The sequence below is a fragment of the Bradysia coprophila genome, unplaced genomic scaffold (genome assembly GCF_014529535.1).
Source record: "Bradysia coprophila strain Holo2 unplaced genomic scaffold, BU_Bcop_v1 contig_193, whole genome shotgun sequence".
Lineage (NCBI taxonomy): Eukaryota > Metazoa > Arthropoda > Insecta > Diptera > Sciaridae > Bradysia > Bradysia coprophila.
This window is the reverse complement of record NW_023503456.1, coordinates 2,439,609-2,467,606: the sequence shown is the minus strand read 5'-3', so window position 1 is coordinate 2,467,606 and position 27,998 is coordinate 2,439,609. Positions and strand designations below refer to the sequence as shown.

The following is a 27,998-nucleotide window of genomic DNA, read 5'->3' as shown; positions in this document are numbered from 1 at the left end:
ACTGTTTGTAAATATTTGTTTAGGCAAGTGTGAGGTTTGCTGAACGAGCCGAAGGCGAGTGGAGTAATCACACGTGCCTAAACAAGCATTTACAAGCAGTGACGTAACACATTTTACATGTTTGTGGACGGTAAGTGTATTTTCCCTGTCGCAAACAGTGATGTAAAGTGCACTTTACCGTGCATAAGCACGTAAAGTAAACTTCGTCTCGACAAAACATACATACTTATGCAAAAATTATTCTCTCGGTATACGAATTCACTCGTATACTGTAATATCGTGGTTTCAATCCTGTGATGCACACAATTTTACACTCGTCACACCATGAAATACACAAACAACAAAACCAAATATAATACACACCGTTCTAAGGTTGAACTTGAATGTGTGACGATCAGTTTCAAAACTCAACTATGCGAATGAGTTGATCGTTCGATGTGCGTGCATCACACTACTCGTTGATACGGAGAGTAAGCTCCGCCTTCGTATCAAATTTCTCTCTTTGACGAATAACATAAACAAACTCCACCATTAAGGAAAACATCGCCTGGATCCCTAGACGTGTCTACTGAGAGAGAACTAAAAAGTGTGGTTTCCGATAACTGTTGACGCGTGATATTCAGTGTTTTCATGGTTTGGCGAGTGTAAATATAGTTTTTCGTCCGCAATCGAGTGTGCCAAGTAAAAGTGAAATTGTTGTAGAGTGATTTCTTTGTTATTGTTTGTGTGTTCCGTTGGACATTCGGTTTATGTTCAAACTATCTGACGTTATCTATTATGATCCTTACGGCACAAAAAACGTCGTTTGTAATTCGTGATGAAAACGGAATTTTTCAGGACTAGTCGTAAGCGTGTCCTAACGAGGCGAAGCATCACTTGTGTTCTTAAGCTGCAATCGCAGTCCGTTTGAAAATACGCATGCGCAGATAGAAAATTCTCTCTGTGCGCATGCGCAATATCTAAACGGAGACCCAAAACGGTGAACTGCGCTTGCACCTTTATTGACGAAAACCAACATTTAAACTCAATTCATTTTATTCCAAATCGATAAATAATTTGCATGTGATTACACTGATGTGTATTTCGTGTGATCGATCGAAAGACTAATTTCATTACATAAAATCTGAGCGATATGATGCGACCGTTCGATCGATGTCAATGAATTGGTGAATGCAACAACTTATAACAAAAAATACTATTTTGTCAGCCGCCGTTTATAGCCGATAAGAAGCTGACCGGTAGCCACATTTTTCATCAATAGAAGTCTGAAGAAAGTCTAAGATCGTAGGCTGTCCCCACGCAGCTTTCGCAATTTTTTAATGGGCAGTTGTAGGTTTCAAGGCTGACTTAAAAATCGGTTCATTTTGGAGGCAAGAGTCTTATTCTTCAAATTGTGTTATGCGTCGATTGATAATGACTTGTCTGTATGTTTTAACGTAATTCCTGAGTGCTACTATTCGGATGGTATACTGACCTAATATCTGAATTCACGTAGAGAGTCGACTCGAGAGTCATATTAACACAGTCTGCAGACATTCAATGAGAACTTCAACTTCTAATAGATATAGATCGCGACTCCATTCCACATTTTCGAAACGATAAAATGAGAAAATTTATGTGAACTCCGTCGTTCCGTAAATTGTCGGACAGGAAACGATAAACTCATATCTTATTATACGATCGTCGCCTCTCTTGACTTTAACTCTTCTTTTTTCTGCTTCGTAAGCCGAGTACACTCTAAATCATGTAGAATTTTGTTGGTATCCAAGTCGTTCATCAAATTATTTTTTTTTCCCACATAAGAACCGGACTCTGCTGTGAAAAATAAAAATGTAAATATTTGTGTGCCAGTGTGCATATGCATTCCCTTTTCATATGTAAAGAGAAACATTTCATGAAAGAAGTTTTTTTTTGTTCTTCGATTCGGTTGATCATCTTATATGCCACAGTTGCGCCGTTCTTTTTATTTACAAATGAGCATTTCACGTAAATGACCACGTTTATGCGAGAATAAAATTTACTTATGGCTTAATGAGTTCTGACTGAAGTAATGGAAATTCTGACTCGGCGGAACATATCAAGGAAGAACGATGAAAAAAAAAGCGAAGAGAACCGATTGCATTGTCTATTATTGGTGTAATTTGCGAATTTTTGTGAGATTCACAAATAATATGCTCTGACCGATGAGTAAAGTTTATTGCCTTGCCACTCATTCCAGTTGTAAGTTCATACATTTCATGGAAAGTCCTTGATGCAACATAAACGTACTCAATATACCTTGTGTTACACACAGTTAACGGGACGAGCAAATTTTGTTTGTTTTGAATGCGAAGGAACGATTGTACTTTTACGGACTTTTGAATCTCAGAACCGGTCACATTTCCAGGTGATCTTGAAAAACGACTCAACTGGGCTGTGGTGCAGACCCACTTTCTTTCGTGGAAAGATGAGAAAATTCTCACACGAACCGGTGGAAAAATTATAATTTCAACAAAAACGGTAATGACGTAGTGAGACAATACACTTTCCATTGCTCATCTGGTTCTTATATCACCAGATTGCTACCAGTAATTTTGTTCACTGGCACAGAAACGCAACAATGTGTCATCCCACTGACGCAGCGATCTGAGTTGGTATCCTGTGTACACTACACATTATAAATCATTGATCTTGATATGCATACGTGCGAGTCTCATATAGTGTCAGTCTGGGCGAACAAAACGTTTTTCATTTCATTTCGTTTTCGACTCTTTTACAATGTCAATATGCAATGTGATGCGATGTGTATGGGCATATGGACACAGAACATAGTGTTATTACATCTTTTGTGTTGCTAGTTCAAATAATGACGAGAAAAAAACAACAACAACGAGACAAAGGGACCATAATAATATTAAGAAGAAAAAGGTAAATAAGAAATCAAAAAATTAGATAAGGGCCACGGAATTCAAATGGAGGACAAAATATAGTGTGAGGAATGTTGTGAAGAGAGTTTCACCGAAATGTTGGCTAAATTTAGTAGTCGACATTGTTTAGATACCTTTTTAACTTTCCACGTAGTCCGTGCCCATGACCTTTATAAAAAAAATTCACAATTTTCCATCGTCTAACGCCAAGCTATTAAGGGTTTTGTCCTTTCTAAGAAATGTGGGAGTCTACAAAGTTTTGAATTACTGGGACTCAATTCTTAGAATACAATAATTAAAGGTAAAACAAAGCGCACAGGGCTTACAATATTGAGGGAAATTACATAATGATTAAATTTTTCTACATTTGTGATGCTAAACACCCTAAAATTGTAACATTTCTCCAACAATCGGTCATTTTTTGTCATAGAAACTTTCTATATCCCGTAGACCTTTGAAACTTTCAGGCAGCTTGGCAAAAATACTCTCAATATAAGGATGCTAAATCTTAACTTTATGCATGTACACGTTAAGCGAGTCATAAGAAAAATGTAACAATTTTTTACCACATTTTTCTCATGATTCGCTAAACATGTCCATGCATGAAACTAAGACTGCTAAGACTGCTAACATATTACACTATTGGCCCAGAACCAATTCATTCCGTCGCAGAACTGCATAAATAGCTATTAAGGGTTTGCAATCGATTGTTTCCTTCCTGGAACAGATTTTTCTGCCGTTCGTCCTTCTATGAATATAAACCAGAATATGTGCGCAAAAGTTACTTTAAATTCAAATATTTTGCTGCTTTTTGTTTCCTGGAAAATGACGATAATATTTTTATGAAAATTTCGGTCTCTGTCTTCCCCATTTCGCTTTTGAAATTCGCAAATAAAACCGTCAAAGCAACTAAAATGCTTGTTCGCCTTACCATGTATATAACACAAAAAATAATAATATCCACGAGAGCCCCGGTGCACCATAAAGGAATGAAACACACAACAAAGGCGAAAAAGGTTTTTCGAGAAAAATTCTACTTTTTAAGAGTTTCTTCCACAACAATATCAAAGACAAAATCTTTTAACAGGAATTACAATTTGAATAGCCTTTAAATCGGTTTCCATTCTTCATATTATACATAATATAATATTGAATCCAAACAATATACACCACTCGTTCTCAGGTAAACAAAATGGAAAAAAAATGTATTTTTGAACAGCTCTTTCAGAGACTCCAATCTGTACAGTATACATGAATATATACACGAAAAAAAATAAATAAATTTCTGAATGAGATGTAAAATTAAATAATGTGCCTGACAAAGTACGTCCATTTTTCACACTAAATCAGAATCAGGTAGAGATACACAAAAATCTAAATAAATATCCAACAGAGACAGTTCTCATTATTCATTCAGCTCAGACTTCTGTGTAAAATGTCAAATGGACCAGCTGAACATTTATTTTCGATATAAAAAAACAGCCGAAAATGCATAAGCAAATTAAGAGGTCGATCAAATTTTAATTATTCCTTGAAAATGATGATGTTCATCAGACATTTTTATCCAATAAAAATGTGACGATAAACGACGATAGAAAATGTAGCAGTTGGGATGTGATATGTTGGAATGTATGCTATAGAATCGGATAGTTTCAGAATGATTAGTAGATTACATTAGATGCTGCGAAAGTATTTAATTGCCATGGGTAACAGTTTTGTGATAAAAGCAAACTCATCGAGCACCGGTAAATGTTTTTTCCCAACAGTGTTTACTCGCCGTCGGCTCGGATATACAATTGCCGAAGTAACTTGCTTATAAAAACACACGAAAACAAACTGCCCTATGGAAGTTACCGCCACTGAATGACAATAAAATTTATTTCTCATCATCGATTGCACATGACAAGCAATGTGTGATTGGCCATTAAGATATATTAATTTTATTTCTTCATTTAGCTAATGATTCACTGAAAAATAGCGTGTATAAAGTTATGACTACCTCTCGTAGTTTGGTCATTTCTTTGCCACTGTCGCCATGGCCTGATGAGAAATGGTATTTTTGAACTGCATAATAATGCAACATGTCGAAAGACATATTTAAGTTTCTCACAGATCGAAACAGTGGCTAAACGTACCTCGAAGATATATCTGTTTCTTTCACACTAATGTAATTGAGTTAGTATAAGAGTGTTGCTTATTAAGAGCGCTCACCCCTTGGCAAATTTTTAGCCTACATTTGTGCGCAAAGATATTCGTTTTTTGATGATTTCTCTGAACCAAAATCTGTTTTTCAAAAAGTAAAACCATTAAAGCATGCAAAAATGTGTTACTTTTAAAGAAAAAATTGGTTTGTGGTTGATAACTTATCCCACTTGGAGAAACCTTTGCAAAATGTGTTTAATGCTTTAAAACACGTTGAAGTTAACTGCGGCTTGTCAACTTTCGGCACCCTGGACTTTACTTAAATCGTCGAGGAATGCCTCCAAATAAATTTCTAAAAATCCAAAACGGAATTCTAGATTTTTAGAAATTTATTTGAAGGCATTCCTCGACGATTTAAGTAAAGTCCAGGGTGCCGAAAGTTGACAAGCCGCAATTAACTTCAACGTGTTTGGTTTAATTTTTTCAAAAAAAGATTTTGGTTCAGAGAAATCATCAAAAAACGAATATTTTTGCGCACAAATGTAGGCTAAAAATTTGCCAAGGGGTAAGCGCTCTTAAGAGGAACCGGTGCTTTGATGAAAATCATACATTTGGGTTTTTTAAATAAAAATTAGTTTTGGTTGTATCAATTTGACCAGCCCTTTGAAAACTGAGCAGTTTATGAAAATTTAAAGCTAACACATTCGGGGTCGTTATTGCGGTCTTACCTTTTTCGAAAATGATTCTGATGAAAAGATATCATCAAACACGAAATACGAGACACACAAAAGTAGGCTACAATTTTATGTAAGTACCGGTGCCTCTTAACCAGCCATTTTCACAATTTTTACTGAAATCTCAGGCAAGATCTTGTACTTTTTGCCAAAAATGTGACTGGTCAACGTGAAACTTTAACTCATGGCCATTAATCGATCAATCTTTGGACTTTCGATCATAAAATTCATTACCAATTCTTTACTAGTTGAGTCGATATCTCGTCGACGCGGATCTCGTAAAAGTACAATCTTTTTTTTTACAATCAGGTACAATAACCGTCATGGCCATAACCTGCTTTGGATCGTTGTTTTTCACTTCGGTTACTTTTAAGACCACTCTGGGTGGTCACAGTTTAAAAAAGAACACTTTGACAGATGTAATACACAGACTTTAAGAGCAGTTGACCCTTTGCAAATTCGTAGCCTACATTTAGGCGGAAAAATGTTCGTTTTTTGACGATTTCTCTGAACCAAAATCTTTTTTTTTCCTTTGTAAGTAACATATTTTTGCGTGCTTTAATGGTTTTGCTTTTTCAAAAAAAAGATTTTGGTTCAAAGAAATCATCAAAGAACGAATATTTTTCCGCCTAAACATAGGCTACAAATTTTCAAAGGGCTCATTGCTCTTAAATCCCAACTGTCACAATTAATATCTTGCCTCAATGTACACAAATTCATCAATTCAACACTGAGAGTGTTTGCATACTTCGAGGGCGTTCTCTGTCGAGTCATTGAGTCACATATTTTGTTGAACGGGTCGTTGTTATTCTCAATTATCAACTATGAACCAACATGCGGGGGTATAATAAAATCGCTTTTCACAGAAAATGTGCGTGATTCGACAATTCGCTTCTGACTAAAGACTAATACTCTGCGTTGCCAATAATAACCATTTCTCGGATATACTTTTGATGAAAAATGGATTCTACAGAGATTTTCGCCGTAATAATATGGCTGTTACGTAAATTATTCGCCAACGATATCTAGAATGCTTTTGACTGAAAATCTTTTTTCTGTTAATGCTCTTCGTCGATTTTAAGAATTTCATCGAAAATTAAATTTAATTTATTTATAGGAAAATTCGTTTAATATTTGAGAATTTCCATGTAAAACGTAATAACAATTTCTACGAAACTCTTTTCTATCCATATTCATATACCGAAAAAAGAAATTCAGAATATCACTACCGTTACGTCATCGTTGCCAATAAACGATATGCCACGTTTAAACGTACAAATCTCTAGAAACATCTAATTTAATTCAATTACGGAAGCACCGAGACCTAAAATTTATATTTGAAATTCTCGAGAATGTAGCAAACGATTTAGCAAATGAATGCCGAATCAGTCAATCAGCAAAAGTGTTTTTTTCGATAAATTTCAGGTATATATACGCGAACATACTGTGTACAATATAAAGTACATCAACAAGCAAACGCAATCTTGTTGACGCGCTTACGGTTCCAAGTAATATTCATTAGTCATTCAAATGTGGTTCGGTGCCATTCAAGTAATGCGCGCTCTCTAATTTTTTTTTCATTTTTTATATCATTTTGCTCACTGCATATGCTAGCCCACGTGTAATTTGTTCCACGGTGCGAAACAATGAAACGGTATTAGTGCGACGTAAATGCGAAATAAAATGAAACGTACAACTTTTTCGGATGCGTGGCCGGCACGATGACATAGCTTTCAATAAAAATTTGATTTTTTTTTCATTCCTACAACGACTATGCTGAATCGTCAGCGCTCTGAAACACAAATGTTCGAACAAACACTTGTCGTCTTAAGTTTGGTTTTCACTCAACAAAAAGTACTCCATGAGAGAGCGAGCTGTCAAGTAAACAAAGCAAAAATTGAATAAATTCAATTTTGTCTCTCGTATGGAGTACTTTTTTGATAAGTGGAAGTCAAGCCTTAGGTGTCCACTAAAGCTAAGTCAGTATAGATATGCATGAACCGAAATAAAGAATCATAAAATTGAGTGACATATTTCTGGCCAAGACATTCTTCGAATCGATTTTTTACCATGAAGCCATGATGGCTCATTTTTTGCCAAATGGTGAAAAATGTAGATCTGGTTGTGTTCTACATTTTTCTCCATTTGACCAAAAATGAGCCATCATGGCTTCATGGTAAAAAATCGATTCGAAGAATGTCTTGGCCAGAAATACGTCACTCAATTTTATGATTCTTGGGAAATGTCTTTTTGTGACGGTTAGTGCATAGCTCTCCTCAAGTATACAGTCAGCTGTGCAATGAATTTTTGACAGAAAATGTATGGACTATCTGTCATTATTTCGCTGCTAGCGAAATATATGCCACTCTGTGGAGTGTTTAAATCCGAGCGAGAAGACAGAAGTCCATTTAACTATAACTTGCCTTGGGGAACTTGTCAAAATTGTTGTTTCTCTTTCTATACTTATATGGATAGATGCCGCACTTTTGGACTAAATGTGATAGATCATCTTCAAGGTCGTTTAAAATGCCATCCACGTTAAAAAAATCTCTTACAAATGAATGAATGAATGAACGAAACATTTAACGAAACTTAAGTGAGGTTACGTCTGAAAGTACCGTATCTTGAAGATGATCTATTGAACCGTATGGGATTATCCCGCTCGGGAGTTGTGCATTTCAATTTAATTCAATTAGTCTATGTAATCCCGTACGATTTAGTCCCATTTAATCATATCTGGGCCAAAAAGTGTTTCACCCGTCGCTCTATATACAGTTCGTTACAAGCAGCGCAATTTAGTCCCATTTTGTCCTATCTAGTCCCTTTTAGTCAAAGAAGTGTGTAATCTCACACTCATTCTTAAAAAATGTCATTATGGCTATTGAATCAACCTGTTCTCTGAATATTTTGTCAATTCAAGCCACAAATGCCTAATTTAGAGTTTACTAACCATTTCACTCTGCTCGCTAGGTTTAAAGATGGAAAACCGTATCCGTGGCCAAATGATGTGTCGTCGTTGATATTGTATCCCGAAGCCGAGAATCAGACAATTTACACACGATCAGCATCCTTTGCCGATGTCGGAAACTATACGTGTACGCTACGTAATGACACACACAAAAGCGAACATCACGTTGCACTTAACGTGCAAGGTAAGCAAAATAGATTGAATTCGTTGAAAACGAAGACATCAACCGGTAATTTCTATGATTTATAGGCAGCGTTCCCGACAATCCATTGCCAACATTCCGACCACAAAATCAATTCGTGCCGTTGGATGAACCGGCGCGTTTGTATTGCGAGGCATTTGTCGGAAAGGTGAAACTGCCCGATGCACGAAGTTCGATTGCATGGTTTCAAGTGTTTGAGAATGCGAATGAACAGGAGGTGGACGGAGAGCAGATACCCATAACGAGGTACTTTCACTACTATTTTGTTTTCGTTGTGTAGACTGAGGACCTCATTTTCCATTTCCTTTTTCCATTTACAGGGAAGACGATCAAATTATCGGAGCCTATCTGATCATTCCGCGCATCAAAACGCACAATTACGGTCGATATCTGTGTCGCGTTGAAATCGGAAACTCAGCTCATCGTTTGGACATGTTCGCTTGGATATTCGGTCAGCCGACGGTTGTCGAAAGTGATTCGGTGCTGGCGCCTTTATGTTTGGCTTTACTCGCAGCTATATTAACGGTTGGCATTTTAGTTTTAGCAAAGTATTTGTTGGCCTGGTGCTCATATCGGCAAAAGAGAGAACTGAATCAATGTCGGGCGCTTGATACAGAAGCGGCACCGGCTCTACGAGCTAGTATTAAAGGTTAAATATTGATCTCTTTGTACGACTGAAGACTTATTGAAAATAATGTAATGTTGCCCAATGACGGGTGATTTAAGTGAGAAACAAAAAAATTATGAGAAGAATTTCTAATTTGCTGGTGCCAATACGGTTGGATGTAAAAAATTTGTTAATGTGGTATTTATTGTAGAAGTGTACTGAGTAAGATTCCAAGTCATGCGGTTAGGTTAAGTTAAATTTATTGTTGGTTTTGTTTTTTACATTTCTTGGACGAAAGTTTTTGTTCGGTCAATGTAAAAGGGGCGGACTGGCCATATGGTGAAATTGAGCAAGCTCGGGCTTGCCTCTGAATTTTTAGTAAAAATCCTATATATTAAAAGACTAAATCTTTCCGTTTGGGCGTCATATGTGCCTTTTGATGGCCAGTCCGACCCTGGCTTGTTTTCCATAAAAGTATTTGTAGTTCGCATTGAGGATAATTTGTCGGAAATTAAATGGATTTTTTGAGATACGCTCCACAAAAACACTGACTATCATGCGTTTGAAAACCGTTCCCTCTGTTCCCCCCCCCCTAACAGTGGGTATTTTCGGATATTATTTAGTGACTGTTTGTATCAAATGCCGGCCTATTCCATCTGTCAATGAGACGTTTTAAACGTTAAACGAAAATGGATATGCGAATTAGTCACAAAATCGTTTACATAAATATAGTTAAAAAAGAAGAAAGATCAACGGCTTTTTGTGACTACTTCAGATGGTTATTATGTTTGGCGTTTAAAATGTCACTTTGACAGATAGTGTTAGACCGAATTTTGATGATAAATTCTAATTTTGTTCGACTCGTCCATTATATCAAGTATTACTTTAGAAAATTATAACTTGTGACGTTTATGCTACTCCAAAATGCCAGATCGAAAAGTCGTTAAAAGAGAATACCTCACAAATACACAAATAACCAGAGTTCTTTTCATTGAAATTATCCATTTTCGAATTCCAGCGAAAAACATTTTCTATTTAAAAAATTTTCCTTCATTCCTTCGCAGAAATTCGATACATAATTCCCAATCATGAAGTTTTTTCTTTCGCATTTTTATTTACTGTATAACCTCTGCTCGGCATTAAAAAATAATAAAAATGTTTCGCAAAAAAGAAGACGTAGAAATCAACGAGCCAATATTGTGCGAAACAAGTGAGACCCGCACGTTGCACTGTTATGTGTCAACCTAAAGTCTTGAAAATTGAAAAAATTCGAAAATTCGAAAACTGAGACAATAGGTTTGTTCCAAGGCCATATGAATTGTCAAATTTCATCCACAGAACCATAACCTCAATAATATTTCTGTGTAAATCGCGTAGGCGACGTTGCTCGATTTGTATGAAATATCACGTAAGCGACGTTGCTATGGATGAAATTGTCGTTGTTCGGGTTGTCAAAGTTCGTGTTTACAGATACTTGGAACAAACCTATTCAAACAATCTTTCATCACAAAGTGTCACAAATATATAAATGTATGATACGATGGTAAAGCCATAAGACCATCAGCTATACGTTGTACAGGTCTTCAACCTATCTATTGTAAACTTCACCGGCCGACGAATTTTCCATGAATTTCATTCTGTTTATTTGTTGCAGATGTATTTATACTTACACTACTAGATACTTAAACATTTACAATCGATAGATTATGGCTAATAAAAAATGGAATTTTCGACTTTTTTGTTGTTGTTGTTTGTTTAACTATACGGTGTTTAAGTAGAGCGAGATGGAAAATCAACGCGAGGTCTGCTGTCATCGATAATACAAAAGAATCTGACAGACGACCCGAGATGGAACAATAGGTTGTTATTTCGCCATCTCTCTCACTTAAACACTCTATAACTACATGCGAGCCGGTTCGAAAATCGTTCATTTCAGCCAAATTTTCTTTGACAAATCAATCTTTAGTAAAGTAAATGAAATACAAAATTGCTGAATTGAAATTTTTACACCGAATTATTGCAAACGATTGTATACGATTCGTCTGGGACGCTTGCTATTTTTTTTACAAGAAAATCCAACTTGACAATAATTATGATGTCGCGAAATGATCCATTGGCGAGAAGCAAGTTTAATGTACACTCTTTACATAAATGAAGAAGAAAGTGTACGGTTTTCGATGCATGCAGCATGAGTTTTAGGGAACGTCAGATTTTCTGAACAGAAAATCCAAACGGAAATGCAAACGTTTGACAGATTCACTCGGCATATATTGATCCGATTGAGAAAACAATTAGTTTACCGGACTCCTGAGATCACAAAGACATTTTGTTTAATAAAAATCCTTGCCCTTTCCGTTTGCGTTTAGCTTTGAATTTTCTGTTCAGAAAATCTGACGTTCGGGCTCGACGATGTAAATGTCATGCAACCAAATTTTAAATTAATTTTTTTTTTTCAAATCAACGATTAACAAATTTACGAAAAAAGAAAAGAAAACCAAAACAAATTTTTAGTAATAAAATCAAAAAATTGTATAGAAAAATGGAAACTCTCTTTTGTCAGATATGGAATGACGCTAAAAACAATTTTAATTTAATTATTTATCGACTCATCAAAATTTTCTTTTGTTTTTATTTTTTTTAACGGTAAATTATAATGTGCTGTTGCTAATTTAAACAAAGAGAGAAAAGTGAACACGACAAATCGAGGCGATTTAAGTTATTTATTACAGAAAAACAAAATTGAGACTCTAAACGAAAAACCCTTTTAGTTTGACTCTACATTTGAAGCTATATTGATGTTTATAAGATTGATTAAGAAAAAACGAAAATAAATTTATTAGAAAAAAACGTGTTTTCATTACTTCATTCTGTACGCTCCATTTTCTGGTGAAATAGCTTCACTCTGATATCCATAAAATGTCATAAGAGTGAAGTTGGATCACAAAAAAAAGAGCGCTGACATTGGTATCTTTATATGGAGGAAGTATACTAAAGACATAAAAGAATTGTACAAAAATCTATTACATTTGACAACTCTCAAAATCGTCAAAAATTCCAACAAGAAATCCAAGAAAATTCTCAAAACTTCAAAATTAAATTAAATGATGAATTTCGTTGAAAATACAGCCCAAACGGAATAGAAAATCCGCTTACAATCATAGCACATCCTCTGAGAATCTTTAGTTCAATTTCCGTCAGAGCTGTTAAATTTGACAGCTGTCATCTCAACCAGTCAAGAAACTATCCACTCTGTCGACGATTTTTAATCGAGGGGGAAATTTTACGCGAATAGATGCGCCGAATGGAAGTAGGTGGAACTGGGACAGAGTATGCTCACGTATTTTCCTCCTCAACGCTGCACCAGAAACTTGGCTCCGTATCATTGCATTACCCTGAGTGTTTGTATATACTTTGTCTCCGAAATTCTGCTGTGACCGTGATCGCACCGAAAATCTTCGAAATATACTGAGGACCTACATGAAATTTTCGAATAATATTTGAACAAACTCCAGTCATTTGCTGAACCGTTTAGAGACGTTCGCTCTGTCAAAAAAAAGTAAAATTAACGCCTGATTCAAGACACAATCTTTTTTTGGGTAATGATTTCTGGAAAATTCTTTAAAACAAAGCTTCTACCTGCCTACGAACTGAACACTCACTAAAGCAACGAGTCTCATTTTATGAGTTCCTACAATGCACTTCAAGCAAAAGTGATCATAGTCGACAGTTGCCAAATAGAGTACTCTTTTGTATGTAAAGGTTTTTTACAGTGTGTTACATTCGTGTGACACACAGACACACTGCGTTAGTTCCTCCAATCGAGATGCGTGAGGTGCATAAAGATTAGAGTACACCTTAAAAGTGTCCTTCAGAATTTTAATTTTGGGTGAATCAAAGGATGAACAAATGAACTTAAAAATAAATTTCAACGCACTCTGATATGAGAATGTGGTGAATTACGACCATTACGACGCTGCGTTTGATTTGTGTTAGACACTTTTAATTTTGAATTTTCAGCGAACTTTCGGCGTTAATTCTCAATTCTCATGGTTATTATGGAAGTCTAGAGTTAAATTGCGTCCCATTAAACCTTATTTATTTTATTTATTCATTTCATCAATGGCAACATGCCCCCTGACTACTTGCATTTACAATTGTTTACATTACAAGATAAAAAGGACAAGATTTATATAACACAAAAAAAACCATGACGTTTAAAAGCAGCAGGTAGATCTGATTCGTGTGACCAATGAATAAGGACCAAGAAGATGCTTTTTGCGTCAACGAGCCACCTGGAAAAGAACGGATTAGTGAGAGCCAATCGACTAGATAGGCTCGGTTTTGCACAAGTCGATGAGACTTGGAGTTTAATATTTAGAAGTCGTGAGACCATTTAGAAGTCGTGAGACCAGATTAGACTAATCGATACGGATTAGAGAGAGAACCATTGGTTCATAATTGCATAATTTCAAGATTAAATCAGTGTAAATCATGATATCTTGGTCTTACCGTTCAATTTGATTGGAATCTTCAACATCTTTACAGTCGCTTTGAATGATTCACGCGGCATGCCCTGGAACCACAGCTGTGAGAAACGGTTAAATTCTTTGCACATGTTATTTATCGGTTCTTGATATCCATACTTTGTCCTGTGATCATCGACAACAAGAAAATCATCATCACGAGTAGGGTGAGGGTTTAAAACAATCTTCCTAGCTATCTGAGGGCGTCAAGATTTCCGTTTAGAAGATCAGAAAGCGAATAGAACACACGCATTAACTCTACGTCGAGCTAGCGGTTTTCGTCACGCCTCACCGTTCGCCGAAGTGCGAACATCAGAAACTTCTTCTGGATCGATTCAATTCTATCAACAAAGGTGCCTTGGTACGGATGCCAAACGACTGAAGCATACTCTAAGTACGAACGTAAGTGCGCGAAATACAAGCTTTTCAACGTTTTAACGCTCTTAAATTCCTTACAAGTTCTGATCACAAAACCAAGCATCGAGTAAGATTTCGCAATCACATATTCGACATGTTTACCGAACGTCAACTTCTCGTCCATAAGGACTCCTAAATCCTTTACTACTTTTGAACGAGTGAGTTGAACACCGTTAACAGAGTAACCGAATTCGACTTTGGATCTCTTACGAGTGAAGGAAATCACATTGCATTTCTTAACGTTTAAATACAGTTGGTTAACTTCACACCACTGCAAGAACCTGTTTAAATCACGTTGGAGAGCACTAGCATCAAGCACGTTCTTAATCACCTTGAAGATCTTTAGATCGTCAGCGCACAACAGGTAAGTGGAAGTTGAGAAAACTTTGGTAGCGTCATCCATAAACAGTAAGAACAAAAGATGGCTACCTTGAGGAACGCCAGATGTCACATTAAAAATTCGGGATGAGTAACCGGCTAATTTGACGAACTGCGTGCGTCCACTTAGATGGGACAAAATCCGAATGAATACCAAAATTTTTCAGCTTGTACACAAGAACCGAATGCTTGACTCTGTCAAACGCCTTCTGGAAGTCAGTGTAGATGTAGATGACATCTAGTTGATGTTTGGACTTCATCACTTCCTTTTGGCATGACTCACAAATTCAACTAAGCTCGTCGAAGTAGACCGGCGTTTCATAAAACCATGCTGAGACTTTGAAATCACTCGATTAAACCTCTCGGTTAAAACGTTGGTCACAATAGCTTCAAACAACTTTCCGATAGTCGGCAAAATAGCAACGCCTCTGTAGTTTTCAACGTTACTTCTAGACCCACTTTTAAAAATAGGTGTCACATACGACGATTTCCATCTAGTAGGAGACTTCCCAGTTGACAGAGACGAGTTAAAAATACGGAGGAGAGGAGAACACAGACTTTCAGCACAGTTTTTTTTAAAGAATGGGTGCGATGTTATCAGGCCCTTCACCTTTTCTGATATCAATACCGCGTAACTGGCTCAAGACACCATCAGCAGTCAAACAAATCGAACCAACATCAACACGTTTATCAATGGGGTAAAACTTACGAGATAAGTCCGATTCATTTTCGCTGTCAACGACGTAGACACTTTCAAAGAACTCAGCGAAGAGATTGCACGTTTCGATAGGAGCAGAAGACTTTTTATCACCCCTGCGCATCATGGAAGGATAGGCTACAGTTTTCTTGCGCGATTTCACATAGGACCAAAACCTTTTCGGATCTGATATCAACATATCCTCAGTCTTAGACAGATATCTGCTAAAGGCTCAATCTCGTACAGTGCGAAATTTTTTACTCAGTGAAAGGAAAACCATCTCTAACCTAGACTTCTCCGCGGGGTCAGTCTCAGAACTAAAACGTTTTCTAGCTTTGCTCGTCCTATTTTTCAAGTTCTTCAGTCGCTGATTGTACCACGGCGGTTCGTCAATCGTCACTTTCTTAAGCGGTACGTATTTTTCGAAGCAGCGTTTCATAGAGTAGGTCAACAGCAACGTTTACGTCAGACACGTTTAACATCAGCTGGTCCCAGTTGACAGAATTCAAATAACAATTTAGCCCTGAGAAATCACCCTTTTTGAAATTATATTCACTAGCAGACTCATCACATTCGACGCATTCGATAACGTCTGCAGAGAAGGCCACTTCGATGGTATAATGATATTTATTTATTTAGCGTATGGTTCTCTTCCTTTCCCTCTACAGCATAAGTACAAAACCTTTCAAAAATTAACAAATCTTTGTCGTCAAGCAAAAATAAATCAGAACAAAATCAAAACAAAAAAACACGGTTTGCTCGGCAACCAAATTCCATTACAACTGGAGCGAATCCAGCCATTTTAGTGCATGCGGCGTCGTTGATTTAATGTCTTCGATAGGCCCCTGGTACGAAAACACGGGACAATTGAGTAGCAGGTGGTCGGTGGTTTGATATTGTTCGCCACACACACAGCCGGGATCATCGACGTAATTCCATTTATGCAGCATGTAATTGCATCTACCATGGCCTGTACGTAGCCGATTTAAGTTGCACCAAGCTTTACGTGGCATCATAAACTCAATTGAACGGCTGGAATGTGTGTTGATGTCGAAAATTGTACTCGGATTAGTCGATTCCGGCCAAGCGACCTTCCATTGTGTGGTCAAGTCCACATTCCTCGACGACATTTCCCTCGCTGTTTCACTTGGTGTGAGTCTTGATTTCAACCGTTGTATGGTCGGATGTTGTATGTCGTGGTACAGTGGTACATTCGGATTGGCGGCAGCTTTCTGGTAGTCTCTCAGTAGTGCTCGCTTTCGCCTGATTTCAGGTGGTTCGATATCACAAAGTGCTGGGAGCCATGGTATCGGCGTTGATGAGACTGTGCCCGAGATGATTCTCATGGTTTTGTTTAATTCTCTGTCTACCTTATGAACGTGAGTGCTGTGTAGCCACGATGATGAACAGTACTCGGCAGTAGAGTAAATGAGGCCCATGGCAGTCGTTCTGAGGCAATTAGCGGTAGCTCCCCAGGATGTATGAGCCAATTTTTTGAGTAGGTTGTTCCTCGAAGCTAGTTTAGATGACACATGATTGCATTGTTCTTTGAACGTAAGTGCTCGGTCGAGCTTCGTTCCCAGGTATGTTGGGTTGAACGAGTGCTTTATGCCGACTCCATCGAACCAGATTCTAAGCTCGAGTTGGGCGCCACGGTTCCGTAGGTGAAAACATGATGCGACAGTCTTTGCCGGGTTGGGTATCAGTCTCCAATTTTTACAGTACTGCACCAGCTGTGCCATGTCGCCATTCAGAGTATTGTTGATTGTGTGAAAATCTTTATGTTGCGTTGTGTAGGCCATGTCGTCCGCAAAAAGGAACTTACGGGACTCTGATGGGGGGAGATCATGTGTGTATAGGTTAAATAGCAAACATGACAATACTGACCCTTGTGCTAGCCCGTTGTTTAACTTACGAATTCCGCTTTTCTGGTATAATGATATAGGTCCACCCGACTCATAGGCTCAGAAAGGAATCAGCTAGTGCTTTTGGTCTTATGTAGACATATAATGTCTGTCAGAGGCTTGATAATGTCATGTAGATATATAATAGCAGAAAAAAGATCTTAATCGGTTGAGTATACAAACCATTCAACTTCATCTTCATCTCACGATCGTTGAACATTGTTTTCAGCAGATTTCATAAGATTTTGATTGGAGATATTCTCTCATCTTCTCGATTTAGGTGATGTCACTACATACCTTGTTTGACCCGTTCTACAAGCATAAATAAAATCAAAACGCAAAACGAATGGCGCAATGTATATCAGTTCAAACGTTAGTCGATCCGTAGGATGAGTGAAAATGATGATTAACGTGATTATAGTTTGCAATCGATGGATGTTTGTTCTATTGATATTTTTGTTGCAAACAGTAAATCTGTGTAGTGCTGACGGTGATTATGACGTACCACCCGCTACTGTTGAAGTTTTCTATCCGAAGGGATTTCGTGTATCAATTCCAGGTAAGGATAAGTTCAGGAAAACAAAAATTTAGCTACAGGATCCTTCATAAAGCATGTCACGCAACGAATGAGACAAAACATCAAAATTGCATACGAGCAACATCTCTTGTCTCATATCTTAGCAGGACCCACTTCACGAATGATCCCCATACCCTTTCGGGTACATTTTGCTTACATTCAATAAAATTTTGAACGGGCATGATGAGATAACACTCTGACTCAGAGTCCAATAGATCAAAGTCGTTGGTTTTGTCCAATTTAATTTGCTTGACTTAATTAACACCTTATGTTGTTTGGAATAACAATTACGCAAATAGGACTGGGACAATCATTTTGTCGCCTGTGCCAAATGGACAATAGCCAGCGACTTAAGTCTATTTGCGTTGTTGTCAACAGCCACACAACACAACTTTAACAACAAAAACATTTTTAGCTGATCCAGACATAAAACTATTCGCCTTCCATGGTAAATTGAACGAGGAATTTGATGGTTTAACTTCGGGTCATTGGGCAACAGATATAACGAAAGTGAGGGACGGTCGTTTCACGTTCAATGAACGAATGACGTCGTTAAAAGTGAGTAATATTGTTGAGGTATTATCGCTAATTATGAATGATTTTGCGCAAACTGAAAGCGATACAATAGAGAACATCAGATTTTTTTAACGCTAAATGCCACACACTAACGCTAACGCTAAATCCGTATGATAATGGCAAATGACGACGATAAAGGCAACATTCATTTCATTTCATTTCATTTCGACATTAATGAGTTAGTCGATGCCATGTTGCTTTTAAATTTAACATCTGTGAGGTCACCAATATCAGGCACTTTTTCATCGCTGAATATATCAGCAATCACAGTTTGTTTAAAAATTAATTCATTGCCATAATTCTAAGGTCCATTAATATGAGATTCGACATTTATTCGCAAGAATTAAAAAAATTAAAAATTAAAAATTTATTTATGAAATATGGATACATGGTCGGCCATTTTGATGTAAGATTAAAGAAATCAAATGCAGTGCAATATGAAATAGAATCAATTCGAATTGGAATCAAAATGTTTGTCGATTTTTTGTAAATTTTATTAAAGCTTTATTCTGCAATCATGTCCGGAGCGTTAGCGGAGGACTTGACGCAGTCTAACTTCCAAAAAAAGAACGAATAAATTTTTTTGAGACGCGGCAACTATTGAATGAGAATTTAAGTTTCTTTCCTTTGGCCTGTATCACCACAAATCCTATTCTATCTTATTTGCGCTTATGTAAATACGAGCAAAACGAGCTATCACTCGACTATGTAGCTTTAAAATTACCGGAGATACATCGTTTTGAAATTGGCACTTTTCATAGAAAATGCACCAAATTGACTTTTCCCAAACAATCAAAATCTTTCAACTTACTCTGTATGTTTCTATCTATCTATCTATCTATCTATCTATCTATCTATCGACGGACGATCTCGGAAACTAGTCAGCCAATCTCCATGAAATTTTGCAGGAACCTCAGGGTGGGCATAAAAATCAAGGCTGTATACTTTGGGGAGGTCACGCAGATCGCCATTTTATTAGATACGCGGAAACACACCCTTTCCGTACAAACAAATTCACCAAAATTGAATTTGTATGGCGTGGTGAATTTTTTGTATGAAACGTGGTGTGTAACCCGCGTATCTGCATCTGCGTGACCTCCCCAAAGTATACAGCCTTGATAAAAATGAAATTGTGATTTGATTTGAAACATTTTTTTAGGTTATGAAAGATAGAGAGTTACTTTCTTCGGCAAAGACTCAGAGTTTTACGAGTAGAACAGAGGGGCATATGTGAAAAATGTCGAAAGTTGGAAATGGGTGGGTCAATTATGTTTTTAGAGGTATTTCTTGAATGGTGGCAGATAGAGAGTTACTTTCTTCGGCAAAGTCTCAGAGTTTTACGAGTAGAAAAGAAGGGCATTTGTGAAAAATGTCTAAAGTTGGAAATGGGTGGGTTAATTGGGGTTTAGGAGATATTTCTTGAATGGTGGCAGATAGAGAATTACTTTCGTCAAATTTTGGAATTTCGTCAAATTTTGGAATTTCGTCAAATTTTCGAATTTCGTCAAATTTTCGAATTTCGTCAAATTTTCGATTTTCGTCAAATTTTCGATTTTCGTCAAATTTTCAAATCTTGCCAAATTTCCGAATTTCTGTTATAAACTGTTATAAAAAGCAGTGTTCTAAAACTTCTAAAACGACTGATATCCCAACAAAAATCTCTTCGAGAAAAGTGTGACGCAGTCTTTGAAGTACAATTTCTAAAATGAATGATATCGCTAGAGTTGACGCTTTCAGCTTCGTTACGCAAAAATTAAATTTTACACCCAATTTTAGTTCAAACAAGCTGGCTTAGTTTTTCTCATCATCTGCCAAATAATTTTTACCAAAAAAAAAATTGACTGGAAACAACCAAAATTTTACCAAAAAAATCTGCGTCGCAAAGTGGCAAATGTTCAGGAACAGACCAGCAAGAAAAATCTGCCACATGCGCCACTCTTTTCTCGAAGAGATTTTTGTTGGGATTGAGTTTTTCCCAACTAATCAAACATATAATTACCGATCGAGGTCGGCCAAATCTATAAAAGGGAACGTTTATATTGATAACTAACACGACACTATAAATCGTTTTGGCAGATTTCCGCCAGCAAATAGTTTTACTTAACAAATCTAAGCATTGGCTAACAACGTCAAAATTAACTTGTTTGAGGATACACAGTGTCGTAGGCGTCTCACGTGTCAAATATAGAAATCACAACTGTCACCTGATAAGTACGGATTAATCGTACAGCAGTGTATGGATCAAGTGTACATCGATGTACGGATAAAACTCCCAAAAACACGATAAGACTCATCCGTAAATTGTACATTTGTACTTTCTACGAGTTACTCGTTAAAATTGGGCGATTTTTTTTGGTGAAATTTTCGTATAATTCTATTACATTTCTAGTACAATTCATCATAAAATACAGCGCTCGGGGATATTCATGGGATATTTTACCAATTGTTAGGCAAATTTTCTTTAGCTGAGTTGTTGTAGAACTTCATGGTACAACCATATTCACATAAGAGAACAAGGATGGTGCTTTTGTAATTTGAGGGTACATTAGTCGTCTCATGCCCTAATAGGCCCAAATATAACACTCATACTGAAGGTAGTGCAAACTCTCAGCGAATCAGAGTTATTTCAAATTCTTACATTCAGTTGAATACATTTTTGTAACGTTGCCATCGTCATTATTCTTGTGAATAATGGTGTCACACCTGCTAAGTTTGTTGGAATCGAATTCACCTCAGCACTAGCTGCAACTTGATGAAACGAACTCAATATCTGTGCAACGTGACAAAATTAAATTCATCATAAGTCTTATGGAAAAGGGACTAGAGTGAACGATTCAAATATCAGTACAACTTCCATAAGACAAGAAATTGAATTATGGTAATTCAGCATCAGAAAAGAAAGATTTTCAGTAAATTCGTGAAAAATTTTCATATCTGAAAACTAAGTCAAGTCAGCATGTACTAAACCAAGGCTGTATACTTTGGGGAGGTCACGCAGATGCAGATACGCGGGTTACACACCACGTTTCATACAAAAAAATCACCACGCCATACAAATTCAATTTTGGTGAATTTGTTTGTATGGAAAAGGTGTGTTCCCGCGTATCTAATAAAATAGTGATCTGCGTGACCTCCCCAAAGTATACAGCCTTGGTACTAAACGACCTATTGGTCTATAGGTTTGTTCTGTCGTTTTTTTGACAAGCCGAAAACGAACGGGAGCATCCACAGAGCCATAGGTTTGTTCCAAATAACTCTAAACCCGAGCTTTGACAAGACGAACGGTAACACGACATGCGCGATTTCCAATACAAAAGTTGATCCGGTTATCTATCGATGAAATTTGACAGTAATTTGACAATTCGTATGACCTTGGAACAAACCTATAACGTCAACGCTTTTTAGAACAATTTGTCAACAATAATTTGGTTATGGCTATATAGAGTGTTATGATGAAAGAGAGCGAAATATTTTGACAACTTATAATAAACTGGTCTTCGGTCCTCTCGCTCTCAACGTAACACGTTGAAAGAGAAAGCAATATTTTGACAAGTACCCCAAGGCAAGTTAAATTAACTAGTCTTCGGATCTCTCGCTCTGATCATAACAGTCTATGGCTGACGCTTTGACAGCTCAAATAACCTTGGAACAGACACATTTGCTATTTGTGTACCATACACCAGCTCAATAGGTTTAGTGAAGTACTTACTTTATACTTTATCACGTACGCGCGGTGTTCGGAGGTCAAAATTATATACCTAGAAGAATAATTCAAAAATTACACTTCAGGTCTATTTTGTTGTCTCGTTTTCGCTTATGTGATAAAATAGAGTACACACTTGTCACTATCAGTCTCGGCAAGCCTCGACTTCTACGTGACAAGTGTGTTATATATATTTACATGCTACATGCGTCGAAAACCGTACTTTTCATGTTTGAAGCACGCCTTTCGACGCCCTCAGCATGTAAAATCCATTACATAACTAGGGATAAAAGTAAAAAGTCTCGTTTTCGTGTGTTTATTGACCTCGGCTTCGCCTCGGATCAACAAAATTCACAAGAAAACTCTACTTTTCATCTTTTTATCCCTAGTCATGTAAAATACTATAAAGTTTATAGAAAGGTTTATTGTATTACTATGAGTCACAGTGCGGTTGAATGGAATTTTTATTCTTTTGATATTTTTGGATCATAGAAGATAAATTAAGCTCGGTGTCCAAAAATTGTAATTTTAAGCTTGTGCGAGTCTCCACCAGCTGGCCGGTCATCTGATGAAATGATTGAATCCACAAGTTTCGTTCAATTAACCATTTTTTTTCTAACTATAGATCGGTGATACACTTTATTTCTGGACGTATGTCATATACAAAGGGCTGGGCTATCGACAAGAGGATGGAGTTTTCAAAGTTGAAGGTATACCGACATAAATGCAGAAATGGTAATGTACAATTAGCGAATTATAAGACCAATTGATTTAACCTCGTATCGAACAGTCTGACGATGTTAGTCGAAGTCTTTCGATACTTCAGAAGTAAAGCAATGAAATTTCATTTTTCTTATAATTCGCTAATTGAACACATGTGCATTTAGATCATATAAAAATCGTGACGCAGGCACCTTGTTGTAATTGATAAATTGAAACGAAATTTCTGCAGGCTATGTAAACGCCACAGTTCCGATTTCAACACCACCAACTATCTTGAATCCGACCAATCGGTTTACAACTCCAGCAGAACAAACGTGCCAACCGTCTCTAACAAAAGTAAACAATGTTCATCCTTGCGCAGGCACACTCATATTTGAGGACGATTTCAATTTCATCGATGAAACAAAATGGACAAAGCTGCGGGAATTTAGCGGTGAACCGGTACATTATATCGTACGAAATTGAGCTATGAAATGGAATAATCTGAATTTTGCCATTAAGGACCACGAATTCGTTGTATACATTCCAAACGAAGACGTTCTTTACACACAGAATGGCTTTCTGCACATCGAGCCGAAGCGATTAGAAAGTGAATACGGTGAAAATGCACAGCTCGGCTCGCTCGATCTTGGATTTAAGTATGAACGAAGAGCGATTCGAGTCCGATTCGTTGCGCGGTAAAGTTTCATATCCTTTTCCACAGATGCACCAGCAAAGAGGGTCAAATGTCCGATTATTGTACTCGAACAAGTGGTAGCACCATTATACCGCCGGTGATTTCCAGCCGGCTGACAACCTTGAATAAATTCAGTTTTCTTTACGGAAGGGTTGAGATTCGAGCAAGGCTACCGTCGGAGGATTGGGTATTTCCGCTGCTTTTGTTGGAACCAGCCAACAATTTTTATGGAGCGAAAAATCTTGCGTCGGGTCAAATGCGAATAGCTTTCGTGAAGGGAAAAGATGGTCTACTGTCAGGTGGAGTACTTCTCGGAGCCACCGAACCGACAAGGTCCATTAAAATGTGTACCAATCCCAATCCAATCAATTTAAATAGCGATTTTCATACCTTCTCATTAGAGTGGAAACTAGGTTCGTGTCGTTGGTTGTCTCTCCGTTGTCCTACTGATTTCATAACTCATTTCAGACGAAATTACACTTTCGATCGCAAATCAAATTTATTGCCGCATCAATCCACAACAGGGATTTTACACCAATTTCTTGTCCCACGGCAATTTTGACAATAATTTTGCGTCGCTCTGGCAGAAAGAAGGCAAAATGGCCCCGTTCGACAAGGAGTTTCGTTTAACTGTTGGCATTGGCGTTGGTGGTCTGAATGACTTTGTCGACAGCGACTCGAGCCATCACATCACACCGACGAAGCCATGGAAGAATACACAAGTGAAGGCGATGAAATTGTTCTGGGACGCCATGAAAACGCGAACCGATTATCCTGGTAACAGGTCTGGCTTAGAAGTTGATTATGTACGGGTCTACTCCCTTTAAGACTGTTTAAGATTGCGAATAGTTCATGTGATTTAATAAAGATGAAGACCGTCTGACATCATCTACCTTTCCATTGCTGTACTCGTTCCGATCGACCACCATTAATGGTAGAGGTCGATATGACTCTAATGTAAGTAAGACCGGCAAGACATATCGTCATGCTGAATCTAGGCACCACAGAAATCCATTCTAATAGCGAAAGTGCTGTGCAGAACGCACAACCAAACACCAAACGTTTCTGTTGACAAAATGTTCGCCTTGCAATTTATTAAACTAACCGAGAAAGATACATGGAAACGATATTAACACACACTCCGTCCCACTAAGTTTCAATCGCTTCGACATCATCCGAAATGAGATATTCTTCGTACAGGATCTCAACGTCGTCGTTCATCGTCTTCCCCTCGATATTCTCTTTGCTATTATGTTTGGCCAGGTGCTTCTTGAAACCACTGTACGACGCGTACACTTTTCCGCAAAACGTACAGGTTAGCGTACAGCCACCTTCGTGTATTTTCTGGTGCAGACGCAGGGATGGCATTCTTTTGAACTTTTTGTCGCACATGGTGCATTCAAAGTTATAAATGTCCGAATGAACGCTCATGTGACGATGGAGATTGGATAGTTTCCGGAACATGAAACCGCAAGTGTCGCAACTGAAAAATATTTTTTTTTTGTATTTGGTGCTGAGAACTGACTGGGTAACTGTTAGGGTGTTCACGCACTTTTTACACATTATTGTGTTTAGCTAGCCACGAAATAATGTGGTTGTGAATGGAGCTCGTTTCACTGTATCATTAGCTAGAGACCGCAAATCGTGCTGCTCGTACAGCAAATATCGATTTTCATAATTTTTGTCAGATTTTGGAATTGTTATTAAATTAATATGTTAGTTCATTCTTCCACCACTCCTTATGGTCCACTATCTCCCAGCTCTAGAACTTTAGTATTTTGAAGAATGGGTTCCTTTCTGGATATTTGGTATTATTGAGGCATTAGTAAGCTGCTTCCTAAAAACCCACCGCCCCACATGGTCCATCATCTTCCTATTGATTTTTCAAGTGTTGTATTTCAGATGTTGTACCATCTTCCTAGTTCTGGAGCTTCAGGATTTTGATGAATTTTTCAGATTTTTTGGATTCTTTTTTGGGTAGTAGGTTGGTTCCTAAGATTAATTAATAAATTTAGGGCCCAAGTGATTTTTGCTAATTTTTTTTGTTGGTTGAAACGTACGGGCTTTCGCGATTGAACTGTGCGCTATTCAAAAGTTGAAAATTTTTTGTGAAAATTTTACTTAGTAGGGTGAAGCACGCAGTAGGAGTACGTACGCAATAGTTTTAGGGGTCGTACGGAATTCGATTTTTGGCAAATCTAAGAGAACAGCTACTCTTCATCGGAATACCCAAAATCCAATTTATTTTCAAGTAAGGCGTGTTTTGTGTCATTTGAAAGGGGAAGGAACGGGTTTCGACACAAAATTACTACTTGGTCAGTTTAGTGAAGGAGCCAAGCTCAAAAATTTCCCCAATTACCCTGACGTAGGCCATAAAAGTCTTTGAATTTTCGAGGTAAAATTTAAAAAAAATTTAGATTTTAAAACCAATTCTCTCGAGCTTCATTCACAACAACCCTACTTCGTGGCTAGCTAAACACAACAGTATTTTACGTGTAAGACACCCTAGTGAAATGTATCACCTCTTTTACCTGAACGGTTTGATTTGATTGTGAATCATCATATGACTGTTGAGATGTGATCGACGCGTGAACTGTTGATGACACAATTCGCATGAAAACTCCTTAATTCCGGCATGGGACATTTGATGACGCGTGAAATCGTGACCTCGGTTGAATGTGATATTACAGGTCTCGCAGTGCAGATTCCGTTCAGATGCTGGCAATTTTGGTATTCGCTTCCGTTTCGGCTTCGATTCATCCTTTATCGCCACATTCTGAATGTTAACTTGATCGGCCAGATACAGCGGCTCATTGGCATAGTCTTCGGCGTCGACCTCTTCCGTTTTAATCGTCAACTCAATCAAATTGTCCGTTTCGTTTGGACCGCTGTCCTGGCTTTCATTCGTGTCCACCGGTTCGTAATCGCACAATTGAACCAATATTTCGTCGTCGTTCACCGATCCTTCCGATCCGATGGTCATTTCGTTGCCATCGGCTTCGAATATGTACTCGGCGGTCAGTTTCTGTTTGCGACTGTCACGTATCGACATTCCCAGTGGTACAATTGCCTGCAGTTTTTTGAATGAGAGTTGACAGGACGTACGAAATGAATCGAAAATTGCCAGTTGACTAGCACAGCTTTCGCAAATGTTGTTGGGATACATGTCGTCTTTGGTGATCTGAAACAGGTTGAGGTTCAATTTTGCAGTATAATTTGACAGGGGAAATACTAGTACCAGCTGAACCAGTCAATAGTTACAGCTGCGTCTGAATTTTGACATTGACGTTACAGAGTCAATATTAACGGAAAACTTTTAACTGAAATTCAAATGAATTCGTTTATCAACTCACCTGCAAACTGGTCAGGTCTTCAGCTACTAATGAGTACGGTCTCTCGACATTTTCGTCGTCAAACAAATCAATGCTTTGCCCATCATTCAAGCTAGTTAAACACAATCGACACGAACTCAATAAGTTTTCCATTCTTCGTAATGTGTTGTCTTGCAGATCCTTCTGCGGAGATATATTCTTCTTCCTATCGCACTGCAATTTTGCTTTCGACATCGTTTGATTAAATTGTTTTGCAATTTTGCTCACAGCTTGTTTATTCCGTTTATGTTTAGCGTGACGTTCATGAAGTATAAGAATCATGTTATCGACGAAGGTAAAGCAGGTACCGTAAGAGACATGATACAGATCAGTTACATGCGTTATGCGCGCACTGAACCGAATTTACAAAGTCGGTAATAAAGTGGAGGTTTACGTTTAAAAATGTAAGAAATGTAAACACCTTTGCAAAACACAATTTTAGATTTACCAGAGTCACAGCACCGCTCGTAGCATGAACACCGAATTCACGCCGTAAGTGCGGTCGAAATTCAAAATGGAAAGTGCCGAGGTCTTTCTAACGTAGCATCATTTTCATACAATGAAGCGTTGAAATGTATTTTTTGGTTCAGTTTTTCATCGAAGCGTTCACTCAAAATTCAAATTTTAGGCATAAATAAAATAAAATTGTCTGTGAAAGTTCCATGTGCTTTGAGAAAAGTGTACCTTTGTTGCAAATTTGGGGCATCGGTACAGTTTTCTCAGTATATTTTTACTCGAAAATGTGGTCGTACATTTTTCAAAAAGGGCTCTCGTAAAAAGATATCAGCGATCAAAAATTTCGAAACGCACAAATGTATGCTACAATTTCAGCGTACGCTCGGAACCTCTTAAGTAAACCCATTAAAGCACGCAAAAACTCACTTGGAGAAACCT

At 37.6% G+C, this 27,998-nt stretch overlaps 3 protein-coding genes and 3 long non-coding RNA genes across 7 annotated transcripts in view; 2 read left to right on the top strand and 4 right to left on the bottom strand.

The window, feature by feature from the left end:
• Nucleotides 1-10,247, top strand: part of LOC119075247 — a 30,399-nt gene extending 20,152 nt beyond the window's left edge. The window contains exons 3-5 of the mRNA XM_037181646.1: nt 8,753-8,934; nt 9,000-9,198; nt 9,273-10,247. Of these exons, the coding sequence (XP_037037541.1) occupies nt 8,753-8,934; nt 9,000-9,198; nt 9,273-9,606 (715 nt within the window). The 3' untranslated portion in view covers nt 9,607-10,247. The remainder of the gene's footprint in view (nt 1-8,752; nt 8,935-8,999; nt 9,199-9,272) is intronic.
• On the bottom strand, nt 8-22,168 carry LOC119075252. Its single transcript, XR_005087348.1, has 3 exons — nt 22,156-22,168; nt 17,458-17,462; nt 8-201 (listed from the first exon to the last, which is right to left on the bottom strand). It is a non-coding gene; the product is annotated as an uncharacterized LOC119075252 (long non-coding RNA).
• Nucleotides 450-11,369, bottom strand: LOC119075250. Its single transcript, XR_005087345.1, has 3 exons — nt 11,357-11,369; nt 4,331-4,332; nt 450-565 (listed from the first exon to the last, which is right to left on the bottom strand). It is a non-coding gene; the product is annotated as an uncharacterized LOC119075250 (long non-coding RNA).
• Nucleotides 13,717-14,287, bottom strand: LOC119075251. Of its 2 annotated transcripts, XR_005087347.1 has the most exons (3): nt 14,069-14,287; nt 13,950-13,977; nt 13,717-13,918 (listed from the first exon to the last, which is right to left on the bottom strand). It is a non-coding gene; the product is annotated as an uncharacterized LOC119075251 (long non-coding RNA). The 2 variants fall into 2 exon arrangements; XR_005087346.1 differs by having other exon boundaries at nt 13,950-14,287.
• LOC119075245 (beta-1,3-glucan-binding protein-like) lies at nt 17,826-24,611 on the top strand. The gene is made up of 7 exons (XM_037181644.1): nt 17,826-18,037; nt 18,471-18,613; nt 22,960-23,044; nt 23,287-23,498; nt 23,559-23,695; nt 23,761-24,146; nt 24,202-24,611. The coding sequence occupies exons 1-7, from the start codon at nt 17,878-17,880 to the stop codon at nt 24,558-24,560; spliced, it is 1,482 nt and encodes a 493-aa protein (XP_037037539.1). The 5' UTR covers nt 17,826-17,877; the 3' UTR covers nt 24,561-24,611.
• A 184-nt stretch (nt 24,612-24,795) lies between these two features.
• On the bottom strand, nt 24,796-27,389 carry LOC119075246 (zinc finger and SCAN domain-containing protein 22-like). The gene is made up of 3 exons (XM_037181645.1): nt 27,087-27,389; nt 26,265-26,914; nt 24,796-25,216 (listed from the first exon to the last, which is right to left on the bottom strand). The coding sequence occupies exons 1-3, from the start codon at nt 27,384-27,386 to the stop codon at nt 24,883-24,885; spliced, it is 1,284 nt and encodes a 427-aa protein (XP_037037540.1). The 5' UTR covers nt 27,387-27,389; the 3' UTR covers nt 24,796-24,882.
• Nucleotides 27,390-27,998: the final 609 nt, after the last annotated feature.

Bases quoted from the DNA above. Each gene is read 5' to 3' on its own strand.
- LOC119075245 (XM_037181644.1), top strand. From the start codon at position 17,878: ATGATGATTAACGTGATTATAGTTTGCAATCGATGGATGTTTGTTCTA. The intron at 23,696-23,760 runs GTATGAACGAAG...CCTTTTCCACAG, and splicing joins TCGCTCGATCTTGGATTTAA to ATGCACCAGCAAAGAGGGTC. The intron at 24,147-24,201 runs GTTCGTGTCGTT...AACTCATTTCAG, and splicing joins CTCATTAGAGTGGAAACTAG to ACGAAATTACACTTTCGATC.
- LOC119075246 (XM_037181645.1), bottom strand. From the start codon at position 27,386: ATGATTCTTATACTTCATGAACGTCACGCTAAACATAAACGGAATAAA. The intron at 26,915-27,086 runs GTGAGTTGATAA...AACCTGTTTCAG, and splicing joins AAGACCTGACCAGTTTGCAG to ATCACCAAAGACGACATGTA. The intron at 25,217-26,264 runs GTAAAAGAGGTG...AATATTTTTCAG, and splicing joins AATCAAATCAAACCGTTCAG to TTGCGACACTTGCGGTTTCA.